Here is a 25,754-nt window from a genome sequence, read left to right as displayed (position 1 = left end):
ACCGAATGTAATTTACATTGGCATAAGAGTAAAACACATCTCTAGTAACTCCAAAATATGTAGCCTCAGTGAAACCACACTTAATAACCCCTGTACATAAACATGTTTATTTTCTCTTTTTACAGCAAGTTAATATGCAGGTTCAGAATGTCTAATCAGACATTGGTACACAACATGAGGTGCCAAAATCAACTTCAGTGGGGAGAACTGGAAATTAGAAAAAAAAAAAGGCATTGCCACTTCTCATACAAGTAGGGTACATACTGTATTTACACAAAATGGGGGGGAAAGCGTTTGAAACACTCCGCAGCCAGCACTGTGTGTGGTTATGAAAACATCTAGTTTTTAAGTGTACATAAACTTCACTTTGTACAGTATGTTTGCGGAAACAAAGCCATCGCCTCATTGCTTCTGACATTCACAAATTATGTTTGGGGTTAGCATTAGAAAAGAACATAAGGGGAAATGGCTTACCAGAGGATGCAGAGGCTTTTAAAGCTTTAAATAATATAAGAAATCAAAATAAAAAGAGTCCACAAGCACGCCGTCAAAATGTACCTTTTACATTTTGAGAACATACTCACAATCAGAGAGGGGAAAACATAAATCTCGACAGAAGTGGAATTTGTTGAGCAGATGGTTTGGTGAAAACTTCATGCAATATCAGGCAAGATGTAACAGCGCCACCAGCCCCATCCCAAACGAGGAAAAGAAAAACCTTTTTTTGTTTAGATTAAAAAAAAAGAAGACACCCTGTAGTAAATCTGTACAACGAAAATACATTTGGGATCTACGTCTAAAGGTACATTATTAAGGTTATATACACTCCCACCCATCCATATATTATCTTTACAAGTAGACTTCATTCAAACCCAAACATTAAGAAAACCCCGGGTGAACGGGGAAATGGGATCACATCAAACATCCATTTAAAAATTGGTTTTCTTACTGTACCTCAACCGTTGATAAGTCCCTCTGTTCTCGTCTGCACAGTAAACTACAGCAGGACTAAAATCTCCCTCAACAACTGGATGGATTGCTACTGTAACGGGATTAAGAATCGTCAAAACGGGGGAATGACTCTTGACTTGTTTATCTTTTTTTGCAGTGGACATTAACCAAAACAAACACCTTTACTGCGTGTTAACGATTTCAAGGGACTTCAAGAATACAAAATAGAAATGGAGTCAGAACACGGGCGCAAAAGCCAACTCCAATATTCTGACTGAACAGAACAGAACAGAACGTAGGCTCTCAATACACTTAGGCCTCTTCACTGAAGAGAGCTACACTATCCCAGCGATAAACGTGAATGTTCTCTGGTCTCAGGTGGGACTGGGTTGGAAAAGATGTCAGCCTTAAACATTTGCCCAACGTTTGTTTGAAACAACTCATAAAAACAGAACCTTGTGTTTGAAATCTCTTTCCGCAGATTCTGAGTTGCGGCGTTGAAATTCATTCAGAAAAACGAAGAAAAAATAAACGACATTGTACAAAGTGAGATTCTCACATTCTCTTTGCAAGGAAAAAAAAGAGGAATAAAGAATGACTTGTGCCCGCCGTCTTTCAGGATACACGAGGCAAATGCATTTATATCCCTGTGATGCTGCTTCGCTTCTTTAGTCAATTTTTACATTTGTGTAGATCTTCCTCACGAAGGCACTTGTTCCCATGTATCCAACGGCACCTGGAAAACAACAGAGTTCAGTGAGTTTCTTTAAGGTGGCCTAGCAACTGCAAGCACTTTGTTGGTTAATCCATCACAGGAGGAGGGAAATGATTACTGGTGAAGGTATCCAATAAAGGTGACATCCCAGCAACCCTGAAGGAGGTGGTGCACACAGAGAAAGATGTACAGTACCAGCTGTGGCTGGGGAAGTGTGTTAACATGCACAAAATCATATATTACTGTACAGAAAGGGAAAAGCCCTAAGACCTAATAGGGCCCCTGTAACCAAGCACTAGTTGGCTGCATAGTGAAGTTTTTGCTTCCCACAATCAAACCGACATGATCACTAGCAATATTGACGTTAAAAAAACAGGCACGGCTCAGAAACAAATCAAGCACTTTAACTAACCAACCAGCTGGCTTCACCTTTGGGGAGCCGTCTCTCACTGTGTGCACCCAGCAGCTGTTAAAAACTTTTCTGATTGATGCGGCTGCAATCCATAGTAGAATAATTATGAACTGTTTATTTCTTGTTTGACCATCTGCTCTCTGTTGTTTAAATGCCTAAAGCAGAAATCAGACGGGTGCTCCTGCCCGAGGGATTCAACTCGGCGTGTGAGAGACGGGCGCCTGCCGTCGAGCCAATTTTGTGCTTCGGGATCATTGTGCTAACGATTCAATTTCAGGAACGTGCAGCTCCTCATGAACAGGCAGCATTCATCAAGTTGAAACAAGACGTTTACAACGGGTTTGTGCAGCTAAGAGGTTTGCAGAGTCTGACCTGGAACACTTATACAAGCAAACGTCACAGAAAGGTAAGAGGTTTAAGAGGGTTCTTTTTCTTTGGGAAGCTGCAGAAACATATTACGGAGCTCTGCATATTCACATAACTGTTTTGCCAAAACATCTTTTACATTCATGAAAAAGGCAGTATTTTCCAAGTAAAGCTATATATTTTGCAATTACTTTTTGAAGTAAATGGAATTTTGTGAGTATTATGAGTCGAGAAGTGATGTATTTCTTTACTCTGGAAGGTCCTAGAGTATTAAAGCAACTATATTTGAGACTCACCACACATGATTCCTAGAGAGGTGCTGAACACAGCCATGTAGCCAAAGTAGAAGGACGTCTGGAAGAGCCCGTACATCCTGAAATACACCAAAGAGAAACATTTAACAAATGCATTTCATTGCTTTTGTACTCTCTTGGTTGTATATGACCTGTGTGGTTGATACAGTGTTAAACTTACTTAGTTTTGAAGAAGTAGTAGTAAAAGGAGTACATGTAAACATAAACAGCAGTGGATGCAGCGGAGAGGAAGCTTGTCCATTGCCTAGAAAAGAGAGAAAACCAAAGTTAGTTAGTTAGGTCATTGTTTGGTTCATTAATCATTCTCTCAGCTCTGGATTAGACACTAATGCAGGTGAACAAGAGGCTGACTGCAAGGGAAGTCAATTATTTCCCAACACTAAACTCTAGGACATTAATTTGAACGCATAACATTTACTTTCCTACTATGGGTCTTTCATTCAATGGGTTTGGGTGACAATTTGAATGATAGGAGTTGTTTTGAAGGTGTTTGGCAGATGCTAAAGTTTGTTCAGCTTGTTTCTCTGATAACTTGAGACCCCATGACTAAATTCCCTTATCTGGTTAAAATATGCTGTAATGGACAATCTTCAAAGTGTATCCAATAAAAACCCGTAGCTTCAAACTAGATGGAAAGTCATAAATCGATGCTGACTCCTGCCTAGAGAGGAAACGACAGCACTACACGCGATTCAAATTATGGATTTCGCTAGGTTTGTAAATAGTTGGAACATTAGGGTATTAAAATACACAACTCATCAAAAAAAACGTCATCTGCTTAGCTATTTGATGACATTATATGCAGGAAAGTTACATATTGTATCTTTCACGGTGCGGGGAAAGTTGCTGTCAACACTGGTGCCAAACTCTCACCATCTGTAGTCCTCGGCGTTGAGCAGGAAGTACGTGCACACGATGGTGACGCACACGGTCACGATGCACAGGATGACCAGGACCAGCATCATGAAGCCGTACACGTAGTAGATTTTGTAGGCCCAAAAGGACGTGAAGATGAAGTACCTGAAGAAGAGAGGACAGGAAACATGTCACCTGCCGCAAAGATACACTTGCTACATAAAAGGAAAACGTTCAGTTCGACAGCAATGACTTACATTTCAATGAAAATCGAGCCGAACGGAAGGATCCCTCCGAGGCAGACGATGACAGCCGGCTCCATGAACCTGACACAAGGTAACAAAGGGTGTGTGACTTAAAGTGTTATGAGAAGGAAAATGGAGACAGATTGGAAACTCAAAATAAGTCTCACAGCTACCACTTCCTGTTGGCAGCTGCCCACACAGCCTCTGAAGGCTGTAAATGTTAAAGCACTCGGTTTATTGCTTGATATTTTTCATTACCCTGAGAGGATGTGTAGACAGCAATACCATTTCCTACTTGTCTAACACTTGAACACCAACCCTACAACGCTTAGGATTCATTTCATGCGTCAAGTACAACTTCCTCACTGCCTATTGATCACCCTTCTCTCCACAGCGATGTCAACACGGCATGCCCGGTGCTACACTTCAAGTATCTGTAGAATCAGCTATTCTATCGACGTTTCCATTCCATTTTTCCATAACGGCTATTTAAACTTCAAATGTTGAATTTACATTTCAATAGTGAATGCTCAAAAAGAAGGAGAAAATAATGATTCAAACTTTCATTCAGTCGATTTCCCCACTGTTGCATGACAGAGAAAACACTGCAGGAACCATCTTTTTCCCAAATACCCCTTCGATTTTTTTATTTGTTTTCAGTCGACAATAGTTTAAGAGCCCCTTCATCATTATTGAACCGTAGCAACTCAATTGGGCTTGAAATATTTCAGGAAGCTGTTTCCTTAAGTCCTCTGCAGTGTACTCAGTGGTTAGACTGAAGAGTGTGTTCAGCTGGTATTCCAATAGTGCTAACTCGAGACTAACCTGTTATTATCTTAATCTGCACACATTTCGTTGCTACGCTTCCACATTTTCAACCACTGATTGGTTGTTTTCTTTTATTCTTATTGAACTGTTGCTCAGGGTTATCTTTGTCTCTTTCTGCTCTTTAGATCGTCTGTCTGGTTGAACCATTGTACAGCGTTTTCTTCTCCAAGTACAAACCCTTACTACAAAATAACATCTATTAGTAAAAAGCCTGTACTTCAAACTGAAGCACACAATAGCACTCAAATGAGCTGCTGCCATACAGCTTGCTGGAGACTAAACATTAGTCCTAGTTCCAGGCCTGTTATGTTAAAGAAAATGGAGCAGTCCTTTTAGCTATCTGACTGTACCTATTCAAGCTCTTGTGGCAGTGAGTCTTATGTCTCCATTTAATATACCCAAAATGTGCTTTTGTAACTGTTTATTATAATTGTAAATTAAACATATTTGTTTTCCTAGAAAAAAACAAAGAAACAGTTCTTAAGATGTTATATTAGGCTCTGTACAACATACAACAAACGTATGTATATGTGTGAGGCCACACTCACCACTTCTTCTCAGGGATGGGTCTCGGCACGGCGTTCACTCGGCAGGGGAAGTTCGGCTGGCCGGACAGATTCCTCCCCAGAATTGTTCCCACGAGGTTAAGAGGCAGGATGACAAAGAAGCAGATGGAGCAGACGGCAACCTGCAGGAAACGCACGTTTAATATACAGGGTGTTCTCAGATACACCATCTCAACTGTCCTTTTGACTGTGTCCTAGAAATTCAATTGGTTTAAAGGGGCCCTATGTTGCCCATTTTCAAGTTCATATTTGTATTTTGTGTCTCTACTGTGACATGTCTCCATGCTTTAATGTTCAAAAAGCTCTTTATTTTTCTCATACTGCCTGTGCTGCAGCATCTCTTTTCACCCTCTGTCTGAAACCAGAGCCCAGTCTGCTCTGATCTGTTTGGTCAACTAGTTATACATGTCCCGCCCCTAAGCCTATTACATACAATGTGTTGGAGGGCTAGCCAATAGAGGCGCAAGTGTTAACTTCCATACTATAAGCATCGCTATTTCACAAAGGACTACAATCGACAGTTACAATTGTTTTAAGATGCTTGATTGTTAGCTTTCCCTTATATCAAATAGTCTGATATAGAAGTACAAATGCAAATAAATAAGACAAAGTGATGACAAATGCATATAGTAATGCGGTTATTATCAGAATACCTTCAGGTTTAGCCAAAACAATCTACGACTGCCCCAAATGTTTTCGGATGAAATAACGCTGCAGTTGGATCATGGCTATTTGGTGGTTTGATTTTAAGATCGTTACTTGACACTTGATGGATCTCATGTTGCGCTGATAGTAGTGATGGGAATTCCGGCTCTTCTTGGTGAGCCGGATCATTTGGCTCGGCTCACCAAGAAGAGCCGGCTCTTTCGGCTCCCAAACGGCTCTTCAGTTTACCACATATTATACCTTTTATAATTCAATCAAATGTAGCCCTGTTTTGACTAATGATTTATATGTGTACACATATCACTTAAATTATTCAATACATCCTTTGTACTGAAGTATTCAAAAGTAAAAATTACATGTTTAATATCAATTATTTGCTGTGGCCAATTGTTTTCATTGCATTTACAGACCCTTGTATCTCTCTGATACCACCCAATGAATGCACAGACTTGTTTGTAGAACCACGCTACACAAAGCAGATAGCAACACAAAAACTTAAGCATAGACATTTAAAAAAAGGGGCTACTGTATCGACATTTTAAAATTATATTTAAAGAAAGGGCCCTGACAAAACAGCAGGGCTCTATTTCAGTATTAACTATCGAAAAAAAGACAGCAACAGCTGACATCAAGTCTTTGCTGAGCCCAAGGATAATCATAAATAAATAACATAGTGAAAATAAATATATTGCAATGCTCAGTACAGCAGCATCCAACCGTCTCTAATCATAAAAAACATAATGCAAATAAATGTATTGCAATGCTCAAAACAGCAGCATCCAACAGTCTCTAATCCTTGGATATTACATGTCACTGCATGCATGCACGGAGCAGCTCTAGCGCGGAGATCATCATATCATTCTGTATTACTAAAAAAAAAAAAAAAAAAAAAAAAAAAAAAACGGCTCGTTCGCGGGCGCGAGCCGGCTCCCGTCGTTCACTCCAAAGAGCCGGCTCTTTGAGCCGGCTCGTTCGCGACCGACACATCACTAGCTGATAGACACTTAACTCTGGCGTGTGGAGCCGACAAACAGCTGTTTGCAATTAAGTATCTGAGGAGTTTATCTGGAAAGCATTCATGGTTTTGTTTTCTTGCTTTTCAGTTTGGAAACTTTGGCAGTAAATGCACAATTAAACTCATCAGAGTTGAGAAACTGCTATGAGTTAGGGTCCCGGCGTCATGTGGAATGTATTTTATAGGATGTGATCTGTTTTTAATGTTCTCAGATGAGGAAAGGATCATTTTCTAGCCTGAACATTAACTAACTCAATGAAAAAAAAAACCTTGTCATTGCTCCAGGCTGATATAGATAAAGTCTACATCTTATCACTTCCACCACAGGGCAGCACAGCCACACAAACTGAAGCTGTTGACTGGGAGGATGTTGTTCATATCTTTGTGGTTTTTAGGGAGGTGTTACTGTGTCAAAACCCACCATGGTGCCAAATGGGATGGCTCTGGAGGCGTGGTAGTAGATAGCGATGAAGTTGATGAAGAAAGCCGTCCCGCACACCATGGCTGGGATCAGGAACGCTCCGATGAACATTTGCTTTATCCATCTTCTGCCTGGATTGTTCAGACAAATCAAACAGAATCACGTGAGACATGTATGACAGGAAATAAAGAGAGGAGAGAATGTGAGGCATTGACATTTTTTTGTATTACCTCCTTGTTTTGCGTACAAGCTTCCCCCAAAGTAGCCATTGACAGGGGAGGTGGCGGCATACACGAAGATGGCTGTGCTCAGCATGGATCCTCTCCTGCAGAGAGAACCGAGGTATGAGTGGAGCTCTGAGAGGTCACTACTCTCTCAGCGTCTGAGATTCCCCTTAAAGCTGGTACTTCACATCAATTGTGTTTTCCTACACTGACGTCTGAACACACATCTCTTTCTCTAAGCTACATTTGAACAGAGCGCTTAAAAAAGGGACTGTTTTTCCAAAATCAATAATAAATATTTTAAACTAAGCTTGTCAATAAATATGAGTTTAGTGTCCTTTTAAATTACACTCGACATAACGTTAAAGAAAAAACACATGCAGAGTAACTTTCGGTCAACACAACCATTTATTTCCTTTATTAACGCAATACCATTTTTTGTTTTCCTCTAATGTCCCATTCATTCAGTCTCTTTCCTTATTTGTACAGAAAACCATTCTACCTATTTCATAGGGTTTATCAAACAGGATCATCTTATCTTACCCCAAACACACAATGAGAACAATAAGGTACTACCAGGCAGTTAGCGGTTAGCTACTCACTCGGTGTACAGATCCTCCACCATGGCAACGATGATGACGATGAAGGAGACGGAGAAGATCTGGCAGCCGGAGCCGATGAGCGAGGAGAACATCATGGGATGGCTGGACGGCCGAAACACGTCACCGTGAACCTGCTTCCACCCGTATTCATCTCCCAGGTCTCGGTCCTGATGGAGAACAGGGACAATGCAAAAAGTTCATAAAAAGATTTGACACAGCATGGAATCACACCTTCCATCACTTATATTAAAGTACAAAGATAGGAATAGGGAAAACAGAAAGAGAAAAGGAATTTAAATCACAAAAATAAACACTTTAATTCAAATTTAACATCAACAAATAACAATGTGCTAATTTCTAAAGCTCATTATAACTTACCATGTCATCCATTTCCTCCTCTTTGCTATATCTGGCGTAATCCTTTCTTAGTGTTCTCATCAGAATCATGGACACCAGACCCACCAAGAAAATCACCATCATGAAGGAGTTGAAGATGGAGAACCAGTGAATCTAAAAGTAAAGAAAAATTATTATTATTTTAAAAAGTAACCATTTTCTAAAGATTTTTTTATCAAAACCAGAATGTACCAAATATCAAAAGGCTCAATAACAAACCATGGACTATTGATTTGTGCGAAAAAAGTAATCAAAAAACATGCTGAATCCATTACTCTTATCTGGGTATTTAAAATCACAAAAATACTGCTTTTTTTTTTTAACGCTTGTTCTCAATTGGCTCAGCTTCTCTCTACAAAGTCAGGGCAGGAAACAAACGTATCTTCCACTAGCTGGTGGATACAAAAATATATAGATTAAATGAAAATCAGTCTAACTTCCTTTTTTATAGAGAGCCCAGCTGATGGCCTGCTACAAAAGCAGTTTGAGTCAAAGAGTCAGCCAAAAGTGAACAGACCGGCAGATTACACCAAACTTTTCGCAGTACGAGGCTCAACTTGTGCTTTGTGATAAATCATAAGCGCCCTGTTAAAACAAGCCACCGGCGCTCTCGGCTTACACGATGCAGCGCAAACAATGATATACAACTCACCCTGTGCTGAAAGAAGGATGGATCCAGGTACTTGTCAAATCTGTCTTCAAACTTCACATCCGACTTCTTCCATTTCACCTGTGACAGGAAGGGTTTACATTCATATTTTGACTATAAACACTTCATTTATACGACTACCCGAGGCAACACTACTTTATACGACATGAGATTAAAAGACAAACACTAGAGTAATGAAATATAGTACAATACAAAAAGAACCACTGTGTGGATCATGTACTCACAGAGTAGGACATGGCTATTCTTGTGTTTGGCACAAGTCGGACTTTGCCTTCACTGGTCAGATTCACATCAACAATTCTGTTGCCATTGAAGCCGATCTCCAGCTTCTTGTACGTCCACAGGTAATGATCTTCTCCATTTTCATCCGCCTCACCAACAATACCTTTAATAACATTTACATGCATTGAATTATTATTCTGGTTCTTTCAGAAGTGGTCAAACGGACAGGGCAAACAAAGCAGGCCCCTACTGGCCTCCCATAAACAATCTGATGCAAAATCTCTGAGCAGATCAGTTTAATGCAAAACAAGTGCTCTGAAGCGACTCAACAGGATGCTCGTGTTATCATGTATAAAGAACACACTCATACAATGTTGCCATTTATACATTTTAATCCCAATGTTGCTATTACTCTTTTATATTTAAGTAGGGGAACTTTATTATTGATCATGACCTTATTTAAGATTGTTTGATTTTCACAGAAGACAGGATTTTTACTATCTGTGATGCAATAAACATATGATTCTCTTTGAACACTGGACAAATAGATTTTGATGGGCAATGTTTTTAGTCAAGTTAACCATCCTTAGGAGGCTAACTAACATAAGACACTGTTGCTGCAAGTGTGTTGTGGGAAAGAAGTGATTAACTACAAATGCTGCTGCATAACCTACGTCAAACATCAACGTCTCAGACGTGATAAGAGCAATTGTTTGATTACCACGCTGGCGAACCGGACATGAGGTTAAAGTCTATATTTGTTTATGGCGATTAAGGCCTGTGTGTGCAACTTACAATACGGTCTTAGTAAATGCCAGAGTCCCACCCACTACCAACCACTTCAGCCTGGACGGTTCTGTTTGAGTAGGAGTGGCGCCTCTGTACAAGCTATAACCACGTACTGTATAATAATTTTGCAGTGATCGCTTGTCACAGTTGCAGCATTAAGGAAAGTTTGACAGTGAAGCTCTTTTTAACACATTCTAATGATGTATTTAATTATTTTGGTATGTCAAATTGGTTTCATATACCAATACATTTTCCATAAAGCATTCCAGTGAATAAAAATATTATAATATAATTAAATAGGAGGTTTATCTGATGTTTTTGAGTAGTTTTTTTTTGTTGCAGCATTTATCACAAATACAGTTTTCTGCAAGACAACAACAATCTGTCAAAAATGTAACTGAAGACAGCAGCTAATCCACCAAAACACTGCATTGTTCAAGAGATTCTTGACAAAAAACCAAGCAAGAATTGCTCAGAGCCACCACAAGTAATGAGTTGAATGCTTTCAGTAAGCTATTTCAAACACAATACAAGTGTAGAGTAACTCCTCTAGTGAGTTGGCCAGTGATGAATGACTGGATAGTCCCACCCATGAATAAGAACTGGTTTAACTTCTCCAATTACAAGATAAACACACTGATACACAAGAAGCCGGGTCACTGCCAACCTTTGTAAAATGAACTCAGAATGGAAGATACCATTAGAAAATAAGTACTTTATAGAGTAATAATAAAAGGAAAGCTAAAAAGCATGTGTATTTAGTATCCGCCAATTTATTAGAGGTATATCAAGCCTTGAAGGAAATTTTGAAAAATTAAAGAAATGGATCACTTACCCCAGATAGGGAGGTCATCTATGTACATTTGGTACCAGTAATGATTCTTTATGGCGTAGACAAAGGCATCCCGTTTGGCTTTGTCCAGGTCAATCTCACAGTATGTTGTCTGCATGACTTCATCTACGAGAATCATAGATAACAAGTGAGAATTATGTTTGGGAAAGTCAGAGTACACCCACAAATGCAGAGACAAATGTCAAAGTAGTATTGCAATGCTCTCATCAGTTTTGTGCCCAATAAGTCATTGTAACAGCAGAATACCTTTGAATCTGATGTCGAGGCCGCTGAATTCCAGCTCCACTCCCTGCAGAGCCTCTCCGAGGGTTTCATGGTAATGACTGATGGTCTTCTTGGAGCCCGCGCAGAAGGGCAAAGAGAAATACTTGTAGGTCTCCTGCCGGTTGTGGTAAGGCCCCACTGTGTTCATCCACAAAACGACCTCCTCCTTATCTATGTACTGCAGAGGAAACACAAGGACTCTTATTGTGAAGTCCAGGAATGCTATACCAGTTATTCTAGTCTAAGTGGTTTCATATTCTAGCTTTTCAACATTAAACAGATAAAGTGTGACTTTTAAATAACTCTGAATGTATGTTTACCCTCATAATAATGACCAAACTTAAACAGGTGTATTTAATTTAAACACTGAGGTTAAAAGGACTTGTCTAATGAAACGTTATCATCACATTTCCTTTTAATCTTTTGCATTAAAATTCATTCAAACATAAGAAAATGCAACACACTTATCACTGCGTTTGTGAGACACAACACAAAAAGTGGTGTACGTTAACGACGCTGCAGATAAGGAAGTAAACGTCAACGCTATATCAGTTTCCACTGAATTCATGCCTAAAACAGCCATTCCAAGTGACGAAGACACTTTAATACATCATTATTCATGTGTTTATCAGTTTTAATTACGGCGTCTGTGTGTAATAAAACGAAGGGAACAGAATAAATAACGAGAGGCCATGACGTTTAACTGTTTCGGCATATGTAAAATTGTCTGAAATAACAGCCATCGCAGTCATCACTTCGGGGAAATCCTGTTTGTCTGGATTTCCTAAAAGCCTTTCACGTTTATAACGGCCGTAGCCTTGATTTTGTTGAACAACTCACTAACGCTAGCAAGCCTAACTTGCAGTTTCCTTCGGTGCTCAAGGGAAGCTTGTGAAGACCAGTGAGGAAGACGTGCTAACAAGCTAGCTGCAAACGTTAGCTTTAAGCACTTAGGCCGATAAGTGGAAACAAGTTAGCTCGCTAATTCAATGCCTATATATTTAATAGCTCGCCAAGTATCGATAAATAACCCAACAGGCCCAGGCGTGCACTCTGTCGTGTATGTAATTCTGTTTTCTTGTGTGCAGCTAGCCGTCGCAGCTACAGTTAGCAGGTTACACAGAGCACAAACGTCCATTATTTTCAAGGCTCCCCCTTTTCAATCGGCCTCTCAAAACGGCGTCTTACCGTGTGTTCATGTTCATCTGCGTCGACAGGTAATAAAGAGCCCACTATAGCGAGAAAGGCTGCCGCCACCTTCCACCTGGAAGACCCCATTATTTTCGGAGAAAGTATGCAGAAAGATTGGGGATGTTAGCTTTGTAGGGCTATCCCACCTTCTTCCTGGTTGTATGACAGAGGCAATTTTAGGGATGCTCTCGTACGCATATGGCGTAAGCGCTTCACGAGCGCACACCGCATCCACATAGGATTGGCTGACTTGAGTCACGTGACTCGTAGCAACCAGTCACAGTGAAAAGCGATGGATCAAACGGTGAGTAATGAAACTCTGTCGGCGCATCGCCCGCAACCTTCAGCCACGTCATCCGACTGGCAAGACTGGAGCTTCAACTCACCTTTGACAGAGGAGGTGCACGAAACATGTTCCGTGCGCACAACATACAGGTATATTCACTGTTCAGAGTCCTTCTAATGGGTCTGAAGTTTTCAAAACAATATTTCACTTTTCATGCATTTACATGTGTAGTTTAAAGCATTCACCACAGCGTCAACCATTCATTTAATATATTTGGGGTTTTCATGATACCACTCTGGGGATAGTTTGGATAACATAATACCACAACTTAAAACATTCCAATGAATAGATGGATTGTTGAGAACATAAAACACCTTCAACAACTTCCCTGTGCAACTCATGAATACAGCTATTTACTTCTCTTATCACAACCACAACACCTAGGTAGTATAATAAAAAGGGCAATATTTTTAACAATCTTCCATCTACAGCAGTAGTTCAAAGGTACTGCAAATACACTTTCCCCTTTAATAAATCCTTCTACAAATGTGGTCAGACCTTCTCATCAAAAGGAGACAGATGCCACTTCATTGACGACATGCTCTTGAGTTTTAAATGTTTTTTTAACATCTACCCAAATGTGACATATAACTGAATTAAGAATTCAAATTAGACTCTAACCCTATATATCAAAGAAAAATACACTGATTTAACATCAGTAGACAGCATATAAATGTAGATGTGTGTCAATACAATATGAGGTTGGAAGGCCTTGTTGACAGGTTCGTCAACTATACATTATACAAATCACTAGAATGAGCAGAAGGGACTTACCCTAAATAAGACATGTTTAAAAAATACAGTTTATTAAAATAACTAATATGAAGCATGGATAAAACGTCCCTTCATCAATGCAACTTCCAGCATGCTGCATGTATATGGATTAATCCTAGGCCTGTTAATGTGAATTACTGAGAGGTGAAAGGGAGTTACTATCTGTGCAAGGAGGACATCTTCTGTGGAGTTTTACGCTAGTGAAATGTAAAAGTGCCTTACACATAGACGGACCAATGCATTGCTTGTTGACATCAGCAGTGATAAAGATGTATTATAATTGAACGGCAAAGACATTTGAACTGAGGTTCTTTCAACTGATAGGAATGCACTTTATATCCTGTGGTTGAATTGAAAGACATTCACAACTCATTTCTGACATTTGCCAGCAGCTGCTCTCCATGTATTGTTCTGAAATAAAAACATAGACATCTTAAACCTTGGATTACAAAACTCATTATTGGGAATTATAGATGAGCATTATCACCACACCACAATGCCCAGCAGAGGGCGGATTCTGCCACAATGGCTCATACAAATCACACCATTTTTTTATGATTGTTTTATATCTTATTTTTTTGGCAAACAAATACAAATTTGAAAAGTAAAGAAAATCACATATTTGTGCAAATGCAGTCATAAAGACAAAAGCAATTGATTGGAATGTAGTGTGTGATCAATGTGTGTCTGAAGTCTTCTGCTTCCAACTTTACAGCGACAGGACAAACTTCCTGCGGAGGAGACATGATGAAATAGATGTTGAAGATATGAACAGATACATATTTGCCAATATAAAATCATTTGAATGTCAATGAGTGAAATGTTTTCTCACTGTAAGCTGTCAGGCAGATGGGGGTCTCGATATAAGCCGTTGTGCAGATACCCCAGAGAACCGTCAAATGGCACCATCTTGACCCGCTCTGCATTCTGGGCCCTCACTGCTACCTCATACATCTGGGACAGAAAAAAAGCAAGGAAAGTTTGGTCCAGTTACAACAAAAATCTATCCCACAGAAAACACCTAATCTATTACAGCTTTCTGTTCCGGTAATACCTCCTGAACAGTCTGAATAGGAGCCAAGTGATCGTCCTCTGAATGGAGGAAAAGGATCGGGCATGTCATTTTCTTCAAACTGCAAGATAACAAGTCCATATTATTAAGTCATTGCATTTTAATTGTAATAACAATATTAATAGCTGATTAACTGTTGTTTTAAAGCAAGCGTTAAATGGAAACTTACTTTTCTTGAGAAGGAAATAAAGCCTTGTTTTCTTCCCCTGGATCTGGGAATAAGTATCCAGAGCCTGGAAGCCTCCAGTAATACTTAGAACCGAAAGAAAATAATACATTAAAAGGTTAAGCGTAATGATGAAGCAGCTACTTGAAATGCACAAACCACATGTCAGAAGTGACAAGTTCCAGGAGTTTACCCAGGTAAAAGCCGGTATCTCCTGTCCCTTAGTATTGAATGTACCCTCCAGAATCACACCATCAAAACTCCTCCCTGAAAACAGGAAACAGTCATCAAGAGTCCTTTTATTTCCATTTTCCAAAATACACTGGTATCAACTTACCTTGCTCATGCAGTTTAACTGCAGCACTAGTGGCCACTCTGCACAGAAGAGAAACATCCTCAGTGTCTCATTTAGTGTAGTTGGAATTAACAGTTCAGCTAGTTCTGATGTTAGCAGGTTTATTGTAGCTGTGGGCTAATCTTAATCAACCTTTTGTGATTTAAATAATTTTCTATGCAACATTACTCTCCTATCAGCATATTAAAAGACCTACTTTGCCTTATTTTACACCATTAAAATGTGTCCTTTTCTTCTCCCAAGTACAGTAAATATACATACAATGCATATGACAAAACATACCAAATGTTGTACCACAACAGACAGCATACAAAGTATAGCCAAAAATGTGTTATATATTATATAAAAGAGCACATATCTTATTTAATAATAAGGGAATATAAGTTTTATTGTTTATTTTTTGGAAGCAGCTCAAACTCTGAGTTTGATGGACGTGAGCTAATTGTTAAGCCTTCATGTGTACAGCACTGTCAAATATAATGCAAAGTAACATTTACATCGATATATTGACAGACATGATAGTATTTCATATGATGAGATCTAAAGTTTGTATCAATATTTGTCTAACACTCACTATTTATGATTTTCTTTGCATAGGTGTCACTGGCATTTCAATACACTGGACCTGAAACGGTGAAACATTAAGGACCAATGAGTCAATCAAGCTATGTAACTAATCAATATTTAGGGGAAACAACTGTTCTTAACAGTCTCCTTTGTAGTGATTCTGTGCTGAATTCAAAGTGTTTTGCACAGCAATGATTTCCAATGGTTAGATGTTGTGTTTCTGTGTGTGGGTCTCTTTCATCTGTTCAGCCATGCCCATCCCTGCTCAGGTTAAATGGTGTAAGTCGTTGCTGTATTATAAACATTTACAAGGTATTATATCAAATAAGAGGAACAGCAAATGTTTTGTTTCAACAGCAATTAGATAACTAAAGGATAGAGAGGTGTCTAGTACATCAAAGTCCAATATTTAAAAAAAGAAAAGCATGTTATACACATTCATAACATTGACCTGAATTAACTTTACTTGTGGAAGTTAAGTGGAAGTCTCTACTTGAGACAAATGCTGAGGGTAAGGAGTGTTTTGTCACTGACCCGGTGCCAAGAGAGTGTCCCCAGATGACGACCAGGCTGTCCCCGCTGCGTTCTTTGACCCAGTTGTAAACGTAGAGGGCATCTGTGGTCACACCGGCCTCAGTCGGCTCCCCGGTGGAATCTCCAAACCCTGTAAAGTTTCTCTCATCAACTTCAGCTCACCGTCAGATCCCAAGAGATGCTCTTCACGGCCACCAGGGGGCAGCCACTCAGAGGGAAACCTGCACTAGCGTCTGACCTTAAATTGAACTACTGTCTTTTGACGGCTTAACAACAAACAACTCATCAAGCACAAGTGCATCACTCTACATCTTATGCCTGCAAATGATTTTAAATCAATGTGAGAGGTTGGTGTATTACAATCAATAAAAAGCCAAAGAAGCGTGGAGATGGAAAATATGTTGAGAAGATGAGTCATAAATCTTCATTTTCACCTACCTCTGTAGTCAAGCACCAGCACGTGGTAACCAAGTGCACTCAATACCTGTTGACACATAATGCTTATTTGTCTTCAGAATTGCTGCTTCTTACGTTTTTTAGACCTTCAAAAGATTCATATGTTTGTGCCGGCGATCACTCACTTTTGCCACTCCGATCCGATGAGCGGCTGCCCTGTTGGAATGATTCACAGATAACACAGGGGCCAATAGTAAAAAACATTTTTTTGAAACATTCCCAAATATGTCTAGCTGTGTGAAACATTTAATATCTGCTTCTTCTGGGATCAATTTAACACGAATGCATTATTCATCATACCTTGTGCCTGTGTTTCCGTGAAGATATATAAAAACTGGACTTCCATCCCTTAAAGTGTTCTGGTACCATGCCAAATCCTTCCCTTGTGCCTCCTTCCACTTACTTTCAGGGACAGTGTGCCTTGAACAGTGCAGAACAATAAAGCAGCTTAAAGGCACAACTGATAACTGGATCATTAAAAAGGTCCTAGCCCTTTTATAGCTATGATAAAAACATTTAAAACGTGGCCTATACTCACCACACGCCAAGGGAGATTCCTTCCTCTGATGTTAAGTACATGTTGACGGTGTGATTAAGGGAGAGATCAGAGGGTCGGCTCAGGTCAGTAAAGAACGGCACCCTGACTACGAACAGGAGAGAAGAGAAGTGCGGCCATTTTTTGTGTGATCCACTTGAATATTTACAATACTTCACAGAAGCCAAGAGGGAATTCACATACTTCTGTGAGTGTAAACAAGGTGCTGGATTAATTCTGGGAGTGTCCTCTGCAAGCAGGGCACCAAAATGAAGAAAACAAAGAGGGCCAATAAGCCTCTTTTCAGCCACCACCGGGACCTGAGAACAGACAGAAATCAATGTGACCGCTCACCATCTGGCCATCAGTTTATATAACTCGTGTCAGTAATGGCAGACGACCCTCCAGGTTGTCTTTCATACTGACTCAAATACTTGTTGAATTGTAATTTTTGTAACTGAGCCAAACAAGAGCAGACTGCAATTGAGGGGAGTAAGAGCACCATGCAACACCATCTGTTAATTTAAAAGTGTAATTTCCAAAAAAACATTTCCACATTAGAATTCTAAAGACACATTTTTTTTGTTTAGTTGTGTACTTACATTATCCTACATTTTACAGTTTTAAAACCCAGAGAAATACATCATTTTTATCTAAGTATCTGTCCGTTTTATTTACTCTCCTTTAATGCAGTCATATCCTTATGTGCATGTGCTGGAATAAATAAATGGACTTTATTTTCCAGTTTTAATCCACATCTAAATTATACAGTTTTGGGATACTGGTTGTTAATTCTGTGTATTTTAACCGGATTAAGGACTTTAGTCATCAGAAGCCTGGATCTTAAGTCATCTGTAAAACGAGCTGAGAAAACATTAGCAGCAGCCAAACAGCTTTGAAGAAACACAGATTTGGAGCATGAATCTGCTTCATTCAGTTTGTATGGTTGGTTTCTAGGACACAGTCTGTTTGTATATAGTACCTCTGCTGATAATTCGGCTCACTTTATTTCACTCCCACTGCAACTCTGCTTCGTTTGAGCTGCAAACGTTTTTGGATGACTCAGCAATAGTAATGTCTCAAGGTGGAAACCACAAATAACTTTACTGATTCAAAACCCAATTCACTTCAGAGTCTTAGTTACTGACTGACACTATGGTTGGTTCGCTGTTCAAATGCGCTTCAGTGTGTCGACAGTGAATGAACACATCGCCATTCAAACAACAGATGTACAAGAGAATGTACACTCAAGCCCATTGGCATGTAGAGATCCACTCCACACATGTCCCACCAATCTGTGGTTGCAGGATTAATATGGGAGAGAAGGACTGTGTAATCTAATCAAGAAGGCAGGCTGCCATTGGAGTCCGTCATTACTCCCTAGAGGCAACAGGCAAGAGGATGCTATTCAGGCTATTGCCAATTATTGGACAATGCAGCCCACCCCCTCCATTAACACTCTACTCAGCCAGAAGAGCCCTTTTAGTCGAAGACTGATTCCTCCTCACAGCTCGAGGGAAACATATAGGAGGTCATCTATTTCAACAGCCATCAAACTCATCGCCTCATCTGCCAAGAGTTAACATTTCTACTATACCATTAACTTCCCAACCCTTTTTAGAAGAGGTCCAAAACCCCATGCCAGATTGTTCTAATGAATGCACAACTGCAGTGTGCTGTAATGCAACCATTTGTATTCTAGACAACTATTTTACTGCACATTGTTCTAATATTTCTAAGAAATAATAATGTCACTGTTACCTTAAAGGTGGGGTAGGTAAGTTTGAGAAACCGGCTCGAGATACACTTTTTGTTATATTCCATGGAATGCTCTTAACATCCCGATAGCAATGAATATCTTAAGTGCTTTGACAAAAAATCCATAAAAAAATGTCATCTGTGGAAGCCGTAATACTGTAAAAAGTACGACCAATCATTTTAGCCGGCCCGGCTAAAATAACTGGATGGCCTACCTGCCTGTCAGCCTTCCATCTGTGCACAAACTTATCTCGTGCCCTCATTGGTCATGTGCGCGTTCGTGTGTGTTGGAGGAGGGGCTCTATAAGGAAGTGGCAGATTTTCTCCGGTTGTGTATTTTCAAATTCTAGCGATCTCGAGCCGGTTTCTCAAACGGACCTACCCTACCTTTAAAGTGTACTGCCAACACTCTGAATCTCTTTTCCAATCCAAATCCAAAAACTTAACCTAACGGCTCCGCGGACGTAACGTAACGGATCCACGGATTGGTCCATTTTCTGTGTTAGAGTTTTACTCGCTACAGGGTGTAGCCTTAAGGCCCCTACACACCAGGCCGATATCGGCCGTCTTGCGTTGTTGGGCGAAAACGGGTTCCTTGTCGCCCAAAGTCAATTTGGTGTGTCCCGAACCCTCGGCCGTGACACGCCTTATTTGGCCTTTCACGATCGACACCCGGCCGATTCAACATGTTGAATCGGCCGGGTGTTGGACACAAGCTATCGGGCCAAGAAACCACTCTGATCAGCTGTTCAGCTAGCAAATGAGAAGCGAAACGGAAGTGAGGGACGTAAACAAACGATTTAAATGTCCTCTCTTACCTCCCACACATAGCAGGGACATCTCTGATATCGGCGGGAGCGTCCCCGGCTGTCCTCTGCTGAGAGCTCCGTGATTTGTTTGGTCAAGTCCGGTTTTTCATCTCATCGTAAATTTAGCAAGAAGTGGCCATTATTACATTGCTGACTCAATAAACTACACACCCGCCAGAACACTGCGATCATCAGATGCAGGTCTATTAACTGTGATTTGATAGTATGTCTGCACTTTATGTGCTCATTTCATCATGCATGTATTTTTATATTCTAAAACATGTTTTCGATGGACGAGAGTGAAAATGGAACGGCACCCGCTATTTGTTTGGCCCAATCCCAAACCACGCCCTACACCCTACCCCTACACACTACCCCTCCGTTTGCGCGTTCGCGCGGAGGGTCCGCCACATTAAGGCCCCGCTCACACGAGGCCGTTTGCGTTTTATGCACAGTATTCGTATTCAAAAAAGTCTTCCGTTCACATGCATTTGTTTCATTTAACGTGTCTGTTCAAACGAGGCCGCTGGAAACTCTGTAGTACATATGCTGGGACTGTAAGTGGCGCTGTACTTCCACACGAGACCGCTCGAAAGCTGTAGTACATATGGCGGGACTGTAAGTGGCGCTGTAACTTCCGCCACAAAATACACCAAAAGCAGCGAGTATAAGATCCCCCCCGGATGTGTGTGAGGCACAAACAAAACAAACAAACGAAGATGGCTGTTATTCGCGCAAGAAAGGAGCTATTTTCGTGGTCCGACGACGAGGTGGAACTTCTTTTAAGTGTAACACTTGAGTATAAGACGACAAAAATACAGGATAATGTAGACTGGGAGTCCTGCAAGCCTAAATATACGGAGATAGCCGACTTATTTCAGGCGCAATATCCGAGGACCCCGACTGAAAAAGATTTCCCTCACGAGAAGAACACAATTTCACAGGGCCAGCTTACAGCGAAACTAAAACAGGTACAAGGGGACTTGTTCGACATGGAAGAGTCGTTGCCCGGACCAAGTTCATCCCCGAGTTTGGAGCATTCCACGGATTTGCCAGAGTCGAGTAGATCCAACGGAACTCTGCCAACTGCTGCGGTTGTGAGTCATCGCAGGGATCTGCTCCAGGTATGTTCATGATTTCAATCTTAAAGGGCTTGCTATATACTATGATGCAGTACCTTCCACTGAAAAACTGAACCGGTTTAAGCTTGGTAAAATTAGAAAGTATTTAGAGCTGTTTTATTTGTAAAATGTATTGAGAGCTATTTCACAACATGCCTTTTGTGTTCTGTTATCTGGTGGCTATGGTCCTATTGTGTATTAATTCAAACTTTCTCTGGTTTATTATAGGCACGGCTGGACGGCCACAGAAGTGACCGCATGAAGAGGAAGCTTCCAGCTGAACATGCGGTGCAGGAAGAGCTGCGATTAAAAAGCCGGATGTTGGACTTAATGGAGGAAGCAACCAGCCGCAGCGCAGCCAGCATGGATCGTATGAACAACACCATGGACAACATTAATGTGACTGTACAGAATGGCCTTTCCCTGATGAGCCAGTTCATGCAAGTTCATACTAACAACAGTGGATATGGACACTTCCAGGTGCCCTCATACCCACCCCGAAGGCCACACACGGCCACACCAAGATTAAACCCCTCTGTACCACACACCCCACAGCAACAATCTCCTCCATATTCATTCAGGCGGTCACTGGATGAGGAGGAGCAGTAAAGCAGTGAGCTTCTTTTTTTTTCACAGCACTTTTTGGTCAAAGGAAGTCTGTAAACATTTTTATTTTTAACTCCACCAGACTTTGTACAAATGGAGAATCACTTTTTTTTTAAGCCTTTTTTTTTTAGCTAGCAAAGGTATTTTTTTCCCTTTTACTGTGTACACATTTATAAATAATGTTATTAATAAAAAACCTTATTAAAATAAAAGAACAGTCTTGTCTTTCATGTAAGGGTCAATGTACTCCGCAAGCACTCTCCTCACTCTCTTTCCTTCTCCCTCATTACAGTCAGTGAGATATCTATATCAGTGTGTGGGAGGCTGTAAGTCCTTTTCACCTTGTAAACCTAATTTTGACTAAATACACCACATTTATGAAAAGTAACCCCCCCCTAGTGTCAAATATCTGAACTGTGATATGTCACATTGGGCCTTAATGGTAAAGCCCAAACTATTGTTAGGCATATATTATAGTCTCAGATATATAAAAAACATGTCTATGAAGTGTTTTGCTCAAAATACCAAAAAAATTACCCATTATAGCCTCATTCCCTTCTATTTCATCTCTGGAATCAATATGATCAGTATTATGCATTTCACAAAGAAAGTTTGCATTATGATTTTTATGAATTGTATAAATTCAACTTTGATTCAACATTTGCTTATATTACTTTTACTGAAAATCCTCAAATATTGGTTAAAATACTATTTAGAGAAGGGAAGGTAACACAATCTTAACAGGTTAATATAATAGTTTTTTACTACAGTGTATGTACTATGTTTCGCTAGTGGCCAATACAGTCTGAAAATACCATATCAAAATGTACGGTTCTTTTACTATATGTGTAAATAAATACGGTACAAAATATATATGGACAACCTGACTCGGTAGAATGGGCCATATAACTTCATTCATGAGGATGATGACATTTGTTGCACATTAAGTTCAAAGAAAGTCTGGAAGTGGTTGCAGCCAATTTTATTTTTAGTTTCACACTTTTGACATTGGAGAATCACATAGTTATTTGCTTAGTTTCACACATGTGACATGCATTAAAAAGTACTAAAAACAGTTAGGATATAATACAAAAAATCCTGTAACAGTCCTCAGATTTAGCAGCCAGGTACATATACCTAGCCAGGTATATGAATATTGTACAGCAGCCTGTCGCTGAAGGAGCTGCACAGTGAGGACAGGGAATGTAACAAAGAATGTTTATCACATCTTAATAAACACCTTTAAAAAAAATGTACAGTCTATGTACATACATGGTATGGCCTCCTCTTCGTCCACAATCTGTTTTTTCAGAGCAGGGATCTTTCCAGTTTTTAAGTACATGTTTAGCTTGGAATTAGCAAAGACCCGTGCATCATGCACACTCCCAGGCCACTTTACCACGACATCCATGAATCGGTACCTGTAATCACAGACAGCCTGTACATTAAAGGAATATTTTCCTTTCCTGTTGATGTAACTAGTGGAGTCGTTAGATGGCTGCTTGATTTCGATGTGGGTTCCGTCCACTGCTCCTAAACATTGTGGCATGCCATGTGTACAATGGAACCCCTCAACCAGATCCGCGGTCTCGGGCTCAGTAAAAGGCAGCTTGATGTATTTTGGACCCAGGTGGATGGTGATCGCTCTGCATGTCTCCCTAATAATGAGGGACAAAGACGGGCGGGAAACTCCGAAGGCGTTAGCAGTCTTCCGTAGCCTTCCCTCGTCGCTCAGGTAATAAAGAACCGCAGCAACCCTTTTCAGTGGATCAATTGGCGCCCTCATGTTTGTAGTTTTCTTCTCGATATATGGGCGCAGTTCTTCAGTCAGGGCAACGACAGAGGCTTTGGACATGCGGAAGTTCTCCCTCCATTCATCGTCCACGACAACGCCATTGACAAAATTGTCCCACCAACTGCTAGTTCTGCCCGGTCTTACCCAAAACTTTCTCCTGGTCGCCCTTCTGGTTGTTCTCCGCGGTGGATTTAGCCACATGTCGTGTATGTGGTTCTTCATGTCCACTAGTTGCTTGTGGTTGTCGTAGAAGCACCGTAGTTGTAGCACTAACATATTAATCATGGTCAGTAGCGTCTGGAGCACAACAGCAACCCTGTGATCCGCCATTCTTGTTGTTGTTGTTGTAGAAACAAATCAGCAATGAGGCGGGGGAGAGGTGGGAAGAGGTGCGAAGAGGCGGGGCTGTCGTTATTTTTTCAGGCAATATTCGTATAGAGGCGATTAAACGGACTCGGTTGACCCCCCAGAGCGTTTCGTTTGCAAATCTATCCACCTTGAGACCCGTTATCGTTTGTGTGGTCAGTTTCTATCGGCCTCGTCTAAATAATAGGGCTATACGCACGCGAAACTATGCAGATACAAGCCGTTTTCTCCTCGTGTAAACGGCGCCTAAGTGCTGTTCCAAACCAACGAGTGTGAAGAGGTGTGGAGGGGGCTATCAAGCCCTCAAACAGCGAGTCTGCATCGGTGCTGACTTGAGACTGGTCTCTACCTGACCGGAGTCACGCTGTGTGTGTCCGTCAGGAAACACGCTGTTAAAAAGTAGTTCCAGCAAACATCCACTGATAAATTGCGATGTTAACAACCTCATGATAACCTCATATTTTTTTAACTTAGGATCATACCTGTGTTTAATCTAGAAAAAGGTAAATGTGTGCATTTTATTATAAAGTTGTGTATATTTACAGACTGTTGCAAAAACTAAGAAAATTATAAACATCAGGTTTAAAACTAAAAGAGCTTTACAAAAAAGTAACACAATGAAAGATGTTTGGAGTTTTATTTGAGTTCTTAATTTACATTTTTTGTCAAAGAGATGCTGATTTGAAACCATTGTTACATACAGTTACGGCATTTCCTGTTTCTGCCGGAGAGAGGGGAGTTTGTCCCAAAGCTTGCCGCTGTATTTACTCCCTCCATCTGACAGGAGGGAGCCTCGTTGAGCTGCGAGTGTCACTCCACGGAGTTCACTCCGTCACGGAGGGGGAGTGTGTAGGGGTAGGGCGTAGGGCGTGGTTTGGGATTGGGCCATAGTATATCAGTCTGTTCTTCTTCTCTGTCTTCCGGTTGTTGCCTATTTTGAATGACGAATACACACTACCGCCGCCTGCTGGTAAGGAGAGTTATTGCCACTCACGCATGCGCAGTTCGTACGTGCTCGGCTGTAGTAAAGCGGTGTATTTCAGTGCGACACACGGCCAATACGCAGGAGAACTCGTCGATGGATCTGTCGGTGTCGGATGTCGGCGAGTTCTCTGGTGACTGCCTGGTGTGTCAGGGCCTTTAGCCTACTTTGAGGGTTTGTGACTTTGCAGACCGTTTGCATGCATACAAACCTTCATAACACACAAGGGGACGGGTAATAACCTGAAAAGCATGACATGGGACCTTTAAGTTTAAACTTGTGGTCACTGTAATAAAAATGCAATCATGAAATCTCTAAAATATCGAACTTTTAGTTGATTAGGACAACAATAGGGGGGAAGAGAAATCGATATCGACTTTAATCCCAGCAGCACTTCAATGCAGAGTTAGCAGCAGTATAACCTCTGACTTAATAATGACAAGCTAACTCACGGTGCTTCATCCCTCTGGACCCGGCTCTGAACTTTGCTGGCTGCGGAGGATGCACCATGCTGTTTGACGACCCTCTTCCTCGTCATGTGAAGTCCGTTTAATTTATCAAATGAATGCCCTTTTAATATTTATTCTAACCCCTAGCCCAGTTCCTTAGTGTTTCTGTGTCACTTGGCAGCAAAAAAGTTTGCACAAAGTGCAGTTTAATCGCGCGGAAGGGGAGGCACCTGGGATTTAAGGTAGCACTGCTTTACAGTGTTTAGTAGAAAGCACAATACATGTTACACATAATGCCACCTTAAAAACAGTCAATACAGTTAACCAGCATGTATTTCCTGTCATTATTCAGAAAGATTCTTGCAATGCAACTAAAATAGATATTTAGATAATAGATTTACAGTAACAGTCTCAACTGTTATTAAGTTGAATGGTTCAGACAATACAATTCCAGAGGAAAATACATTTGGATAGAAAGTAAAACATCACTGATTAAAA

At 40.6% G+C, this 25,754-nt stretch overlaps 2 protein-coding genes across 2 annotated transcripts; both read right to left on the bottom strand.

The window, feature by feature from the left end:
* Positions 1-91: 91 nt before the first annotated feature.
* Positions 92-12,832, bottom strand: tm9sf3 (transmembrane 9 superfamily member 3). Its single transcript, XM_034152007.1, has 15 exons — positions 12,563-12,832; positions 11,357-11,552; positions 11,093-11,215; positions 9,471-9,631; positions 9,229-9,306; positions 8,559-8,690; positions 8,181-8,347; positions 7,585-7,679; positions 7,355-7,485; positions 5,235-5,374; positions 3,871-3,939; positions 3,632-3,778; positions 2,919-3,002; positions 2,741-2,817; positions 92-1,687 (listed from the first exon to the last, which is right to left on the bottom strand). The coding sequence occupies exons 1-15, from the start codon at positions 12,650-12,652 to the stop codon at positions 1,620-1,622; spliced, it is 1,758 nt and encodes a 585-aa protein (XP_034007898.1). The 5' UTR covers positions 12,653-12,832; the 3' UTR covers positions 92-1,619.
* An 864-nt stretch (positions 12,833-13,696) lies between these two features.
* Positions 13,697-25,439, bottom strand: si:ch211-117n7.7 (uncharacterized protein LOC751622 homolog). Its single transcript, XM_034152655.1, has 13 exons — positions 25,260-25,439; positions 17,575-17,690; positions 17,374-17,479; positions 17,136-17,255; positions 16,961-16,991; positions 16,818-16,863; positions 16,380-16,509; positions 15,261-15,298; positions 15,117-15,190; positions 14,927-15,009; positions 14,740-14,818; positions 14,518-14,639; positions 13,697-14,416 (listed from the first exon to the last, which is right to left on the bottom strand). The coding sequence occupies exons 1-13, from the start codon at positions 25,343-25,345 to the stop codon at positions 14,395-14,397; spliced, it is 1,053 nt and encodes a 350-aa protein (XP_034008546.1). The 5' UTR covers positions 25,346-25,439; the 3' UTR covers positions 13,697-14,394.
* Positions 25,440-25,754: the final 315 nt, after the last annotated feature.

The sequence above is a fragment of the Trematomus bernacchii genome, unplaced genomic scaffold (genome assembly GCF_902827165.1).
Source record: "Trematomus bernacchii unplaced genomic scaffold, fTreBer1.1, whole genome shotgun sequence".
Lineage (NCBI taxonomy): Eukaryota > Metazoa > Chordata > Actinopteri > Perciformes > Nototheniidae > Trematomus > Trematomus bernacchii.
This window is presented reverse-complemented; position numbering and strand designations above follow the sequence as displayed.

Coding starts and splice junctions, on each gene's coding strand:
- tm9sf3 (XM_034152007.1), bottom strand. CDS start 12,652: ATGGGGTCTTCCAGGTGGAAGGTGGCGGCAGCCTTTCTCGCTATAGTG. Junction 3,779..3,870: donor GGCTCGATTTTCATTGAAAT/GTAAGTCATTGC, acceptor TCTCTTCTTCAG/GTACTTCATCTTCACGTCCT. Junction 3,003..3,631: donor AACGCCGAGGACTACAGATG/GTGAGAGTTTGG, acceptor TCTCTTTTCTAG/GCAATGGACAAGCTTCCTCT.
- si:ch211-117n7.7 (XM_034152655.1), bottom strand. CDS start 25,345: ATGACGAGGAAGAGGGTCGTCAAACAGCATGGTGCATCCTCCGCAGCC. Junction 17,480..17,574: donor CCTTGTTTACACTCACAGAA/GTATGTGAATTC, acceptor TCCTGTTCGTAG/TCAGGGTGCCGTTCTTTACT. Junction 16,864..16,960: donor ATCGGATCGGAGTGGCAAAA/GTGAGTGATCGC, acceptor ATGTGTCAACAG/GTATTGAGTGCACTTGGTTA.